The 12369-nt window shown below is 37.5% G+C and overlaps 2 protein-coding genes across 6 annotated transcripts; both read left to right on the forward strand.

Moving 5' to 3' along the window:
- The first annotated feature begins 1619 nt into the window (after positions 1 to 1619).
- Positions 1620 to 7037, forward strand: LOC103405377 (uncharacterized membrane protein At1g16860-like). 2 transcript variants are annotated; one of them, XM_008344360.4, is made up of 5 exons: positions 1620 to 2136; positions 2930 to 3881; positions 5240 to 5395; positions 6190 to 6401; positions 6520 to 7037. In XM_008344360.4, the coding sequence occupies exons 2-5, from the start codon at positions 2997 to 2999 to the stop codon at positions 6710 to 6712; spliced, it is 1446 nt and encodes a 481-aa protein (XP_008342582.1). In that variant the 5' UTR covers positions 1620 to 2136; positions 2930 to 2996; the 3' UTR covers positions 6713 to 7037. The 2 variants fall into 2 exon arrangements, with proteins under 2 accessions (XP_008342582.1, XP_008342583.1); XM_008344361.4 differs by having other exon boundaries at positions 1625 to 1983.
- A 538-nt stretch (positions 7038 to 7575) lies between these two features.
- LOC103405378 (uncharacterized membrane protein At1g16860-like) lies at positions 7576 to 12166 on the forward strand. 4 transcript variants are annotated; one of them, XM_008344362.4, is made up of 5 exons: positions 7576 to 7848; positions 9233 to 10208; positions 10463 to 10618; positions 11030 to 11241; positions 11871 to 12166. In XM_008344362.4, exons 2-5 carry the CDS (start codon positions 9312 to 9314, stop codon positions 12061 to 12063), a joined length of 1458 nt encoding a protein of 485 aa, XP_008342584.1. In that variant the 5' UTR covers positions 7576 to 7848; positions 9233 to 9311; the 3' UTR covers positions 12064 to 12166. The 4 variants fall into 4 exon arrangements, with proteins under 4 accessions (XP_008342584.1, XP_008342586.1, XP_017179816.1 ...); XM_008344364.4 differs by having other exon boundaries at positions 7620 to 7848; positions 11857 to 12166; XM_017324327.3 differs by lacking the exon at positions 7576 to 7848 and adding an exon at positions 8122 to 8249.
- The last annotated feature ends 203 nt before the right edge of the window (positions 12167 to 12369 follow it).

Below are 12369 nucleotides of genomic sequence, written 5' to 3' on the forward strand. Positions count from 1 at the left end.
CCATACCCAAGTATCTACTTCAGAATTTTTTTTCCAATCACTTGGGAAAACATTTAATGTATTTGTCAGTTTAATGCAATTAATGCTAGCGTATAATTGAAAAATTGAACACTAATGATTTTGATTACTTAACCAAACATGACAATAGAAAACAAATGATATTTCCTTAACACGATTTTCTGGCATTTTCGAACATGAGAGATGACATCTGTCAATCCCATTTCATGAACATTGCATTTGGTACGCTTGTGAAGAAAATGGTACAGTGTGCGTATTTTTTTTGAAGAAAACTTGATATAACATTATTGGAGCAACTAAAACAATCCATAAGATGAGCCACTGGAAACTGATTAAAAAAAAAGTTAAAAGGAATTGAAACTCTGATAAAGAGGGTGTGACTGTGTGAGCATCTCTAATAATGCTAGCTAAATTTTTGTTATTATAGCTAGCCAAATGATCCAAATGTTAATAACAATATTAGCTATTGTAGGTTATGTTAAAATATTTTCATATTATTTTTTCTTAAACTTAACAACTCAAGCTCTATTTCTTCTCTTGAAACTCACAAACAACAATGTAATTTTGTAACTTTTATTGTTTAGCAAAAATTTAAGAGGTCGCACTTGGTGCGATGGCAAGTGCCTTCGCCCATGAGCGGTAGGTCTCGGGTTCGAGACTTGGGAGCAGCCTCTCCATAAATGGGGGTAAGGCTAGCCGACATTCACCTCTCTCAGACCCTGCGTAAAGCGGGAGCCTTGTGCACTGGGTACGACCTTTTTTATTGTTTAGCAAAAATTTGATTTTCTCTCCTCCTAGCTAAAATTTAGCTAGTTTGCATAAAGTTACTTAAGATCGCTAGTCATTTAACTAACCTGTTGGAGTTTGATTTTTTTTGCAGTTTTTGTCAAAGTAACCAAAAACCCTCTTTTAGCTAACTAACTTCATCATGTTTGTTTAGTTTATTTTTTTATTAGAAAATAAATACATTAAAGGGAAAAATCTCGAGAACAACCCGTACCAAAACGATGTAAGCTTAAAAGCAAAGACAGCACAAACATAAATTATGCGGTCCCAAATATAAAAATCAGAACTACCAACGCCTACACTAATGACAGCATCAACAAGGAAATTGGCCTCTTTTAGTTTGGTTTTGTTTTGCTTGAGTGGTAGGATTTGAGCTGACGTTATTTACTCCATAATGATTAATAAGTTTTAATTAAAAAAGACTACTGTATTTCTCACGGATGGTAGATTCTTATCTTATGTTAAAAAGTACTCCTAGGACTAAATAGTGACCTTCAAAATTCATGATATCAAAGATATTAATTGAATATAAATTAAGAGGAAAAAAGCCGCAAATATATATATATATATGAATCAGGATCTTTTCTTGAGCAGTTCCCTAGGGATCCCGCAATCTTGTTCATTCATTTTATATCGTGCGGTCAGTTTTCGTTAAGTACTATTCATATTTGAATTTTAAAATTTAAATTTTAAATAATTTCTGACTGCACGATATACAATGAACATACATGATTACGGGATCCCTAGGATCACTAGGAAACTGCTCAGAAGAGGACCCTGGTCCATATATATATAGCACAAAAAAAAGAGAGGAAAAAATGGGACAAATACAAAAGATATAGGGAGAGGGTGGGAGGTTGAAGGTGACTTTTGAGATGATTTTGAAACAATATGGTTTGTTTATCCAAAGTCATTTTTACACAGTTTGGTGGGTTTTGCCGGATGAGACAACCTACCAGTTGTTGCGGCTCTTTCAAGAGTGAGAAAGAGAGAGACTTTTTTTAGAGAGAGAGAGAGAGAGAAAGAAACAAAGCATTTGAGAGAGAGACAGGTTGTGACTGCTCTAGAGATGGGATCTCACTCTCACCAGCAGAATCATTACTACTATTATCACCACTTCAACCACTGTGTTTGATCCATTTCAGCAACTAAAATCTTTTCTTTCTTCTTCCTTTTCAGGTATCTCTTACCCTTTGCCCCATTTTTTTCCCATTTTGCCCCTTCCCCATTGCCCCCAATCTGCTCTGAAGATTGAAGAACCCATATCAAACTTGTGCTCATTTCTGTAGATCTTCCACATTGCCATGGTTATAGTTCAAAATGGTGATCTGGGTATGCTTTGTTTCTCTGATTTGGGCTCTGAAAGTTGTCCCTTCCATTTATTTTTATATTTGGGAATGTCATGGTTTTCGTTGTAGCTTGCTAAAACTGGAGGATTTTGTGTTTTTTTTCTTGTTTTATTGAATATCTGTTATCGATTTAGTTCCTTTTTTTTGTACTCTGATTGGTTGATGAGAAAATGTGGAAAGGAAACAACTTCTGAATGGGTTTTGTCAGTTCTTGTTAAAAAAGATGACAGAAAGCTTATGGGAGCAAAGCTATCTAGGGTTTTTTTAGGAGTTTTGTTTGGCTACGTATCAATTATTTTTGGGATCCAGAAAGAACCAGAAGTCCTACAATCCCTACTTGTTGCTTCAGATCTTTCATTAATGAAATTTGTTCTAAAGATGACCGATTTCTGAGTCTCTGACCGGAATCTTAGTAATTAGTAAATGATTTGTTTTACTTGCAACACTGTTGTAGTTTTAAGCATTGTTGTCTAACTTTTTAGGTTGCAAAAATTAAGAACAGGACTCTGTGCCACCCCAGAACAAAATTTTGCTCTCAAGACTTGATCTTGGAGACATGTTCGTATGTTCGCAATTTAGTAATGCCGTGCCTCAGTTTGAAGGTTTAGATGATAATCATTATATCAAGATTGCTAGCTTTTCCGTTGCTGTATCCTGGTGTGGTTGATTGGGTCACATTATTATACTTTTCTCATTTATTCCTTGATTTCTCAAGTATTCATGCTAGTTAACAATTATATGAACGAGAACTGATTACCTCTCTTTCTTTCTCACAGTAGGACATTGAGTATCTCTGAGTCATCCATTCTTGTGCCTTTATTCTGTGCCTCTGAAAGAAGCTTGATGGGTTCCAGATTCCCATCTCATCAGCTCAGCAATGGTCTCTATGTATCAGGTAGGCCTGAGCAGCCAAAAGAAAGGGCCCCTACGATGGGCTCAACTGCTATGCCCTATACTGGTGGTGACATCAAGAAGTCAGGAGAGCTGGGGAAAATGTTTGACATCCCTATGGATGGGTCCAAGTCTAGGAAATCCGGGCAATTGACCAGTGCTCCTTCAAGGACCGGATCATTTGGAGGTGCAGCTTCACATTCAGGTCCTATCATGCCTAATGCTGCAGCTCGGGCAAGCTATACAACATCAGGTCCTGTATCATCTGGAGGCATGACAGGTTCTGTTTCAATAAAGAAGACTAATTCCGGGCCACTCAACAAGCATGGTGAACCATTGAAGAAGTCTTCTGGCCCTCAATCTGGTGGAGTGACACGTCAAAACTCTGGCCATATTCCACCTGTTCTTCCCACAACAGGACTTATCACATCTGGTCCCATTTCTTCAGGTCCTCTAAATTCCTCGGGAGCCCCTAGAAAGGTATCTGGACCTTTAGAGTCTATGGGATCAATGAAATTACAAGGTTCCTCAGTTAACAATCCAGCAGTGACTACTCTTGGCCAAGATGAGTTTTCTTTCAGGAGGAACTTCCCAAAGACAATATTATGGTCTGTGGTACTGATATTTGTGATGGGGTTCATAGCTGGTTGTTTTATTCTTGGAGCAGTCCACAATGCCATACTCCTTGCTGTTGTGGGGATTCTTTTCGCTGGAGTTGCTGCTTTGTTCACATGGAATTCTTGTTGGGGAAGAAACGCTATCGTAAATTTCATTTCTCGGTATCCTGATGCTGAGCTCAGAACTGCAAAGAATGGGCAATACATGAAAGTCTCTGGGGTATGTAACATAGCTAATGCTGATATCTTATATTTCTATCTCCTCTAAACTGTTTATTTTCCAATTGATATTTATATTTAGTCGGTACTTTTGTTCCCTGCATTAGATCTCAAATACCATCACCAAGTTGTTTTTCACTTTGTGTGTGTGTGTCTTTTCCACCATACTTAGAACTTAACATATATAATATTTACTTCTTTTTACTTTGATTTCACATTATTAAATTGCACTTTTCACAACTACCCATCTGTGTTTCTCCACTGATTTGTATACGAGAGATGACATCTTTTGTCGAGAACTGAAATGGTGTGAGTAAAGGAAGAATAGATGAGTTAATCTGTTTACGTAAAAGTGGGAAATGACGAAGTACACAATCAGGTTGGACTTTTTTAACATTTTAATGTGGCATAGTGCAACTGTGTAAATAAGCTTTAAATGTTTGAAAATTTTCTACCTTTGACATGTAAATGCATATATAAAAATGTCTTTCTGTATGCTAATCTGAAGATATAAAGAAAGTGGGTGAGTTTCTTTCTTCTTTTTCAAAGGAAAAAAGTCTTTGTACCTTTACATATGTCATACAGTATTTCCAAGAAAAATATATGTGGTTTCTTTCCCTAGATTGGGATATTTATTGTTCAAAGTTGATGTCAAATGGGAAGTCCTTTATCAGCTACCTAGCCTGAAGATGGTAAATATAGTCAGGGTCCATTCGTTAGAGAGTAAGGCTGACCTATTTGTAACAAAACTTTACATGTATTAAGTCATAAACTTTCAAATTTTAACGAATTATGACCTTTTACTCTTACTCTAATAAAACAAAGCCAAAACCTAGAATATTCTTTAGAATAAAGCAGTAGCGTGTAGGTGCAACATGAACATTACCAAGCTAAAACCTTGGTATTTCCTAAGTTGAAAATAAAAAGAAGTAGACACTTCAACTGCAAAAGAATGCTGAAATCAAAAGATGGTAATCAAAACTACCAAGGAGGCACTTCAGCAGGCCAAACGATTTTATGAGTCATGCTTAGCCTTGTGCAGCTTCTCTTGCAAGTTAGCGGCTGCTGCGTCTGTATTTGCATTCATTAGCATGTGTTTTAATGATGTTGTAAATTTTCCTCATTGCTAGAATTTTATACGAATATAAGCATATGTGGAGTAGAAGATATTGAGAAATACCTTGAAATGAGAAAAACTTCTAGTAAGCGCTCTCAAATAGTGATATGGATGTGATGCAACTGTGAACATATCCTGGCTGGCACTTATTGCTGAGTGGTTCACCATCCGTTGTCATTTATCTATTTCTGCATAAATAGTATGCTGGAGTTTTGATGTTATATTTTTGGTAATTCTTGAAGGTGGTTACCTGTGGTAACGTTCCCCTTGAGTCATCCTTCCACAGAGTTCCCAGATGTGTTTACACATCTACGAGTTTATATGAGTACCGAGGATGGGGTTCCAAACCAGCAAACCCTACACATCGTCGATTTACATGGGGACTTAGATCATCAGAGGTTAGTAACTGAATCCTTTAGCATTATGTAGCATGAATACTCTATTGGAGAACCATACCCACTATGGAATATGGATATGTTAACTTTTGAATACTTGGCAACATGTATCTGATTGTAATTAGATACATTTAGACTTCTCGTAGTTACATATTTTTGAAATTATATTTAGGCACTTCTTGAGAGTTTGATGGCATTAAACGTGTATAAGTTTAACTGAATAACAAAAGACAGCACACAAATATAATTAATATATCCTTGCCACATTTTTCTCATGAGAACTGTTATTTCGTACGTATTGCTTAAAATTTGTGTTCATAACTTCATGTTAATGCTTAAGGGCCTTTTAATTTTATTAGCCTTGTAGTATGTTTCCTCTTGGGCTCATTTTCTACTGATTTTTTAATTCAATTCAGTGCCTTGCACGAGTGAAATTATACACTCTTTCCGTTTTTGAGTAAAACAATTGCAACGAGAGATTTTATTCCTTTTTTTTAAAATCAAATCAGGGACCTTGTTCTTTTTACAAATAAGAAAAGAAGGAAAAAATTACAAAAGATTTTGCGTGAGGTGAAGTGGTTGATTGTCTTTGTGATGTATGTACATTTGAGTTACCGCTTTCTGTCTACAAAGTTTCTTCTGCTAATCCTTTTTCTTTCTCAAAAAAGGATTTCCATATATTACGTAAATGACTTAGTTGGCAACTGGAGGACCGATGTGCATGAAGCGATGCTGTTGCTTTTGAGTTTAAGGATCTTTATGCTGAAGTGTACTTGTTTGTCTATGTTGCTTGACAGAGGCATGTAGCGGACTTCTACATCTCTGATTTCCAGTCTGGTTTGAGAGCGTTAGTTAAGACCGGCTATGGAGCAAGAGTTACTCCTTACGTTGATGAGTCCGTCATTATTGATGTTAACACAGAGAACAAAGACATGTCTCCGGACTTTCTCAGGTGGTTGGCAGAGCGGAATCTTTCAAGTGATGACCGTACAATGCGATTGAAAGAAGGGTAAAAACTTATCACTTATCTAATCCATTGTACGTTCTTGCAACTATTTTTAAGAAATGCATGAATCAGTTTACTCTGAGTCAGTCTCGCATAACTGCAAGTGATGTTTGTTTTGTAGGTACATCAAGGAAGGTAGCACGGTAAGTGTGATGGGAGTTGTCCAGAGAAATGACAATGTGCTTATGATCGTCCCTCCACCTGAGCCATTGACAACTGGATGCCAGTGGAGCAATTGTATTTTTCCAGCTAGCCTTGAGGGGGTGGTTTTGAGATGCGAAGACTCCTCGAAAAACGATGTAATACCAGTTTAGTTGTTTGTGCTCCAAGAAACGTTTTCGGGTATTTAATCTTTTGAGAAATATTTTGTTCCCAATGTGAAAAGTGATGGGGGTGGCGGTGGTGGCGGTGGTGTTGTAGTGATAAACAGTGACGAGCTTGACGGTTTAAGACGACGTGATTTTTTTCCTCTCCTTGTGTATAGATTTTAGAAATTTATTGTCCATTGTTTTTCCTAGGGTTTGAAAGTGTCTGTAATGGTGTGGCTTCTTGTAGTGAGGGATTTTACAAGATTGAGAAGACTCGGTTCTAAAGGAAAGTGTTATATAATTCATCAGTTTATTTTTTTGTTTTTGTTCATCCCTTTGCCTCTCTCAAATCTGCTTTCTTCTCTCACAATCTGCACAGTTTTCACCCCTTTTGAGTTGATTAAATGAAGTAGTTTCTCTTGTGATGCACGAGGCAACTGGCCGGTTCATCATTCGTCATAAAAAATTTCGAAATCCTATGGAGAATAGGATACTTCGAATGTTTTAATGTTAGATCTTGGTATTTTTTTTTTACTTTTAAACAAAGATTTAATGGCTAAAACATCTGATGTATTCATACTTTGGGTCACTATAGAAAATCCTCATTGATCGTACCCTTTTCCTTATTTTATGTTTGATTCTCGTCAAAAACGAATTTGAATAACATTATTGCTATCCTATAGTGAAGCTTAACTCACTCGCCCAACTCTTTATTGCAGATAATTTGTTTGAAAAAAAAAAAAAAGGTTCCTAGAAGTGTTTTCCTAGCATGTGTTTCTTCAAAAAGTGTCTATGTGACCTAGAAACACCGTTTAAGTTTTTCTGTAAAGCATGGTTACAAATACTTTATGGTTGTTATTAGAAGTACTTTTATTGGGCTTGGAGGTTTTTGGCCGGACGAGACAAACACACACCAATTGTTGCCTCTTGCCTGCGCCTCTCTCTCTCTCTCTCTCTCTTTCTCTCTCTCTCTCTTCACTGACTCTCTCTCTAGCTAGTGAGAGAAACAAACATAAACCCCAAAAGAGATTTTAGAGAGAGAAAGTCCGAGATTTTTCTTTTGTGGGTGCTGTTTGTCCTTATCAGTGAAGCCAATATGTCTCCACGTCTCCAGATTTCAGCTCCCCCTGCTTCTCCTTCAGGTATGTCTGTGCATAACTATTCCTAAATTTCCATTTGGCCCCTGTCCATGTGAAATTTTTTCTCTTTAGTCAGCTACTATTTGACTGTGAGAGTTTCAGAGTCAATCTATGCTTGTTTTGTTAGATCTTTTCGATTTTCTTAGTTTTTGCTCGAAATGGTTATCTTGGTATCTTTATTTTGTTGATTTGGGCTGAAAGATTGGACATTTGGGTGGTTGGTGCTTGAAGATTGCGCCATTTTGATGAAATTTTCCATTTTGGGAATGGTTATGCTGGCTATTAACCTTCCTGAAATCTGGGTTGGTTTTTGTTTCCTTGAGTTTTGTTTGGTTGCTGAGAAAGTTTGGGTAGAGAAATTGGAAGGGACATGCTTGAATTTTCCTTGTTGCATTGGAATTTTGGTATTGCTAAAATGCCCGTTAAACTCTGCAGCACTTGATGTTTGGTGTTCGTGCAAAGCATTGATTTGGGCATGATTTGTTTATTTGATTTGAGATGCAAATTTTGTTTTTTCATTTTTCTAAAAATGGAAGATTCTGAATTTCTGATACTTCCTCCTAATTATCTGATTATTGCTTCTGACCTTCTAAAACATGATTTATATTTTAAATGGTTTTCTTAGAGATCCTTTAATTAATTCAGTTGGTTGTCCATGATATTGTTCTTTTGAGTTATGATGGTGCTTTGAATTGATATACTGCTTTTGTTGTATAAAGTTAAATGTGCATATGATTTTTGAACCGTAGATTCTTATATGAATTGACGTCTATAATAGTCTCTCCACTCAAACTCAAGTAAACTACAGTGAATCAATTTTTTGCTTATTGCTTTGTAAACAAGATGTTATGTGCACATGCACATTCATACATACAGAGATTGGTTTTGTTTCCTTGACTTCGATAATGAAACTTTGGTTCCTTGGATGGTTGGTGTTTCATAAGTGGCACAAATCATAACCACATTATAAGCATTATACTCGATAAGGTATTTCTTGTATATTCTCTGAAACTCTAATTGTATATTTAGTGCTAGTATTTTTAATAGAGGAAAATGGTTGTACACTTGTAGAGGTAATTATAGGTTGTCGTGTGGGTATATATAGAAGAAAAAACATGGCATGGGTGTAGACTATTTCAGTGGTGGTGTATGAATTAGGATTGCATTGTGATAAATTTTCCATCACATACGAAAGAAGCATATAAAATTTTAAAATGTTTTAGCTTTACTGGAGATCTGAGATGGCATCATAGTCTAATTCTTTGTGGCCGTTCTCTGCAGTTCATTTATGTTTTAGTATATTGTGTGTGGCTGTGGGTTACTACTTGGTTTTTAGATAAGCAATAAGTGATGATATAAACTTTTTTGGTGCCTCTTTTTTCCGTAGGAGGATCACATCACTGAACTGCTAGTCTGCTAGTTGAGCTTATTGTGTAATATCTTGTCGGATCTTTCAAAAGAGCAAGATGGGTTCCAGATTCAATTCTCATCAACTCAGTAATGGCCTTTACGTATCAGGCCGGCCAGAGCAACCAAAGGAAAGGACTCCAACTATGAGCTCAGTTGCCATGCCCTATACTGGTGGAGATATCAAGAAGTCAGGAGAACTAGGGAAGATGTTTGATATCCCTACGGATGCCTCTAAGTCTAGAAAATCTGGACCTATAACTGGTCCTCCTGCAAGGACTGGATCTTTTGGAGGTGCTGCTTCACATTCAGGACCAATCCCTAATGCTACAGTTCGTGCTGGCCATACCACATCAGGTCCTGTATCATCTGGAGGCATGCCTGGTTCTGCTTCCTTAAAGAAGTCAAATTCTGGACCACTGAATAAGCATGGGGAACCTCTAAAGAAGTCGTCTGGTCCTCAATCTGGTGGGGTAACACCAACTGGCCGCCAAAACTCAGGACCTCTTCCTCCTGTTCTCCCTGCAACAGGTCTCATTACATCTGGACCCATTTCTTCTGGTCCACTAAATTCTTCTGGTGCCCCTCGGAAGGTATCTGGTCCTTTGGAGTCAATGGGTTCAATGAAAGTACATGGTTCCTCCATTGTTCACAATCAGGCCATTACTACTCTTAGCCAAGATGACGAATTTTCGTTTAGGAAGAACTTCCCAAAGCTAATTATGTGGTCTTTGATTCTTCTTTTCGTGATGGGGTTCATTGCTGGTGGTTTTATTCTAGGTGCAGTCCACAATGCAATTCTCCTCATCGTGGTTGTGATCCTTTTCGGTGCAGTTGCTACACTATTTACATGGAATACTTATTGGGGAAGACGAGCTATCATAGGTTATATTTCTAGTTATTCAGATTCCGAGCTTAGGACTGCAAAGAACGGGCAATTTGTGAAGGTGTCAGGGGTAAGTTTGATGGATTTGAAATTGTGGCTTATAAATCTTAATAAGATCTCTGAAGGAGGGCGAGATGGAGATACATTGGGGCATTTAATTGCTGGAAGTTTTATTTTTGTATAACGTTTATCTTGTAGATTCTAATACCAATGAGTTGGGTTTGTGGATATTTTTTTTTTTGGGGGCGTTGAGCTTGGTTATTGTTCTGTATTTGTTGAGAACCAGTAATTTTTTACAATTCTTATCTGGTTCTGTTTTTGAAGGTGGTCACTTGTGGCAATCTGCCCCTTGAGTCGTCCTTTCAAAGGATTCCAAGATGTGTGTATACATCTACAAGTTTATATGAGTATCGAGGATGGGGTTCAAAAGCTGCCCACCCTACACATCGTCGCTTTACTTGGGGGCTCAGGTCGATAGAAGTGAGTAACTGAAACGTAGCTATTATTTGATGGATAAAGCGTAGTCTTTCTCTTTTTTCTTTTCTTTCCTTTTCTTATTAGGATGGGGATCTGGGGTTTTCAAATTAACTAACTGATTTTATTTTTTTCATTTACTTTCAAAAGATTTAAGACTTTGAGGTTGGCAAATTTTGCATGCAGGTAAATTTGTGACAGTTTTGATGTGTTTTAAAGTTGACAGAGTGTACAACTCTAAATTGCCTATCCGCTAAGTGCTGCTATTTGAATTGTTTTTATGTATATATGTTTCTGCTCAGTTGTTGCAAGGAGCTGTTACATGGTGATGCCTTGGGACTTCTGTGGCTACGAGGCTTGAAAATTCTTGTTCTTTCTACTCTTATGACTCAAATTTCTGTTTATGTCATTTGACAGAGGCGTGTGGTAGATTTTTACATCTCTGATTTCCAATCTGGGTTAAGAGCATTGGTAAAGACTGGCTGTGGGGCAAGGGTGACTCCTTATGTTGATGATTCAATTGTCATTGATGTGAATCCGGAACATGAAGAGCTGTCTCCAGAGTTTATTAGATGGCTGGGAGAGAGGAAACTTTCAAGCAATGATCGCATTATGCGGTTGAAAGAAGGGTAATAGCTCTATCATACAATTAACTTTTTTTTGGTGTAAATTTTAGAGTTATGCAATTAATTTTACCTTGAAGCTCATTTTTAATCACTATAATGACAATTGCTTCTATGAGATTCCCCCTCTTAATTTATATTTCTTATAGATGCGTAAAACTTAGGTGCCTGTTATAAGGATTATATAGTGTAATTTTGAATAGCCATTGTTCATGTTCTCTGGAGGTGTGAACCGCGGGATGTAGCAGTTTCAACTTTCTACTGAGCTTGGGTTTTTTTTGGTGGAGGCATTTGATGAATTTGGGGTGGCCAATGTGCAGTTATGGTTGGTTGGTTTGTTCAGGTTGAAAAGTACTCCAGCTGTTTATAGCCACCCTTTCCTATGCAACCCAAAACTTTACCCTTGCGATAGTTGAGTCAGCCAACCAACTCGGTACTAAATCTAAGTAAGGAAATACTTAATTAGATTATTTAAAGACAATAAATTGGAGTTTGTATTTTAACTTAACTGCGTTTTGTAGCTGTCAACTATTGATCCACGTGACGGTGTGGATAATATTGTATACAAGTAGCGTGAAATTGATAGATGCGAACTAATGTGGTTGTACATCTAACCTGCAGTGTCGTATTTGCAGGTACATTAAAGAAGGAAGCACAGTTAGTGTAATGGGAGTTGTCCAGAGAAATGACAATGTGCTGATGATTGTGCCTCCACCTGAGCCGGTCACGACAGGATGCCAGTGGGCCAAATGTATCTTTCCAGCCAGCCTCGAGGGTATTGTGTTGAGATGTGATGATGCATCAAAGAATGATGTCATCCCAGTTTAGCAGTAAAAGTAAATTGCGGACTTACCCTTTTAGGTATTGCTCTTTCGAGAGTATATTCTTTACCTTTATTATTATTATTAATTATTATTGATGTTGGCGATAACTCCGCCTATGTCTTACATGGCCGGTCCCAAGCCCGGATAAAGGAGGAGGGGGAGGGCGTCAGGTAGTCGACAGCCGGCACTCCATGATCACGTCGAATCCTTATGAAAATGAATCAAGAACAAAATCGCGCTAAAGCTAGGGCGTCACCCGTAAGTGGCGCGCTGTGTGGCCCGAGCACAGTGATAAGTGAGCAAGGGTCGC

The sequence above is a fragment of the Malus domestica genome, chromosome 17, assembly GCF_042453785.1.
Source record: "Malus domestica chromosome 17, GDT2T_hap1".
Lineage (NCBI taxonomy): Eukaryota > Viridiplantae > Streptophyta > Magnoliopsida > Rosales > Rosaceae > Malus > Malus domestica.

What these genes read in the sequence shown, in the direction of transcription:
- LOC103405378 (XM_008344362.4), top strand. Translation starts at nt 9,312, where the DNA reads ATGGGTTCCAGATTCAATTCTCATCAACTCAGTAATGGCCTTTACGTA. An exon ending in GGGGGCTCAGGTCGATAGAA is followed by an intron (nt 10,619 to 11,029) that starts GTGAGTAACTGA and finishes GTCATTTGACAG; the next exon opens with AGGCGTGTGGTAGATTTTTA. An exon ending in ATTATGCGGTTGAAAGAAGG is followed by an intron (nt 11,242 to 11,870) that starts GTAATAGCTCTA and finishes TCGTATTTGCAG; the next exon opens with GTACATTAAAGAAGGAAGCA.
- LOC103405377 (XM_008344360.4), top strand. Translation starts at nt 2,997, where the DNA reads ATGGGTTCCAGATTCCCATCTCATCAGCTCAGCAATGGTCTCTATGTA. An exon ending in AATACATGAAAGTCTCTGGG is followed by an intron (nt 3,882 to 5,239) that starts GTATGTAACATA and finishes TAATTCTTGAAG; the next exon opens with GTGGTTACCTGTGGTAACGT. An exon ending in GGGGACTTAGATCATCAGAG is followed by an intron (nt 5,396 to 6,189) that starts GTTAGTAACTGA and finishes GTTGCTTGACAG; the next exon opens with AGGCATGTAGCGGACTTCTA.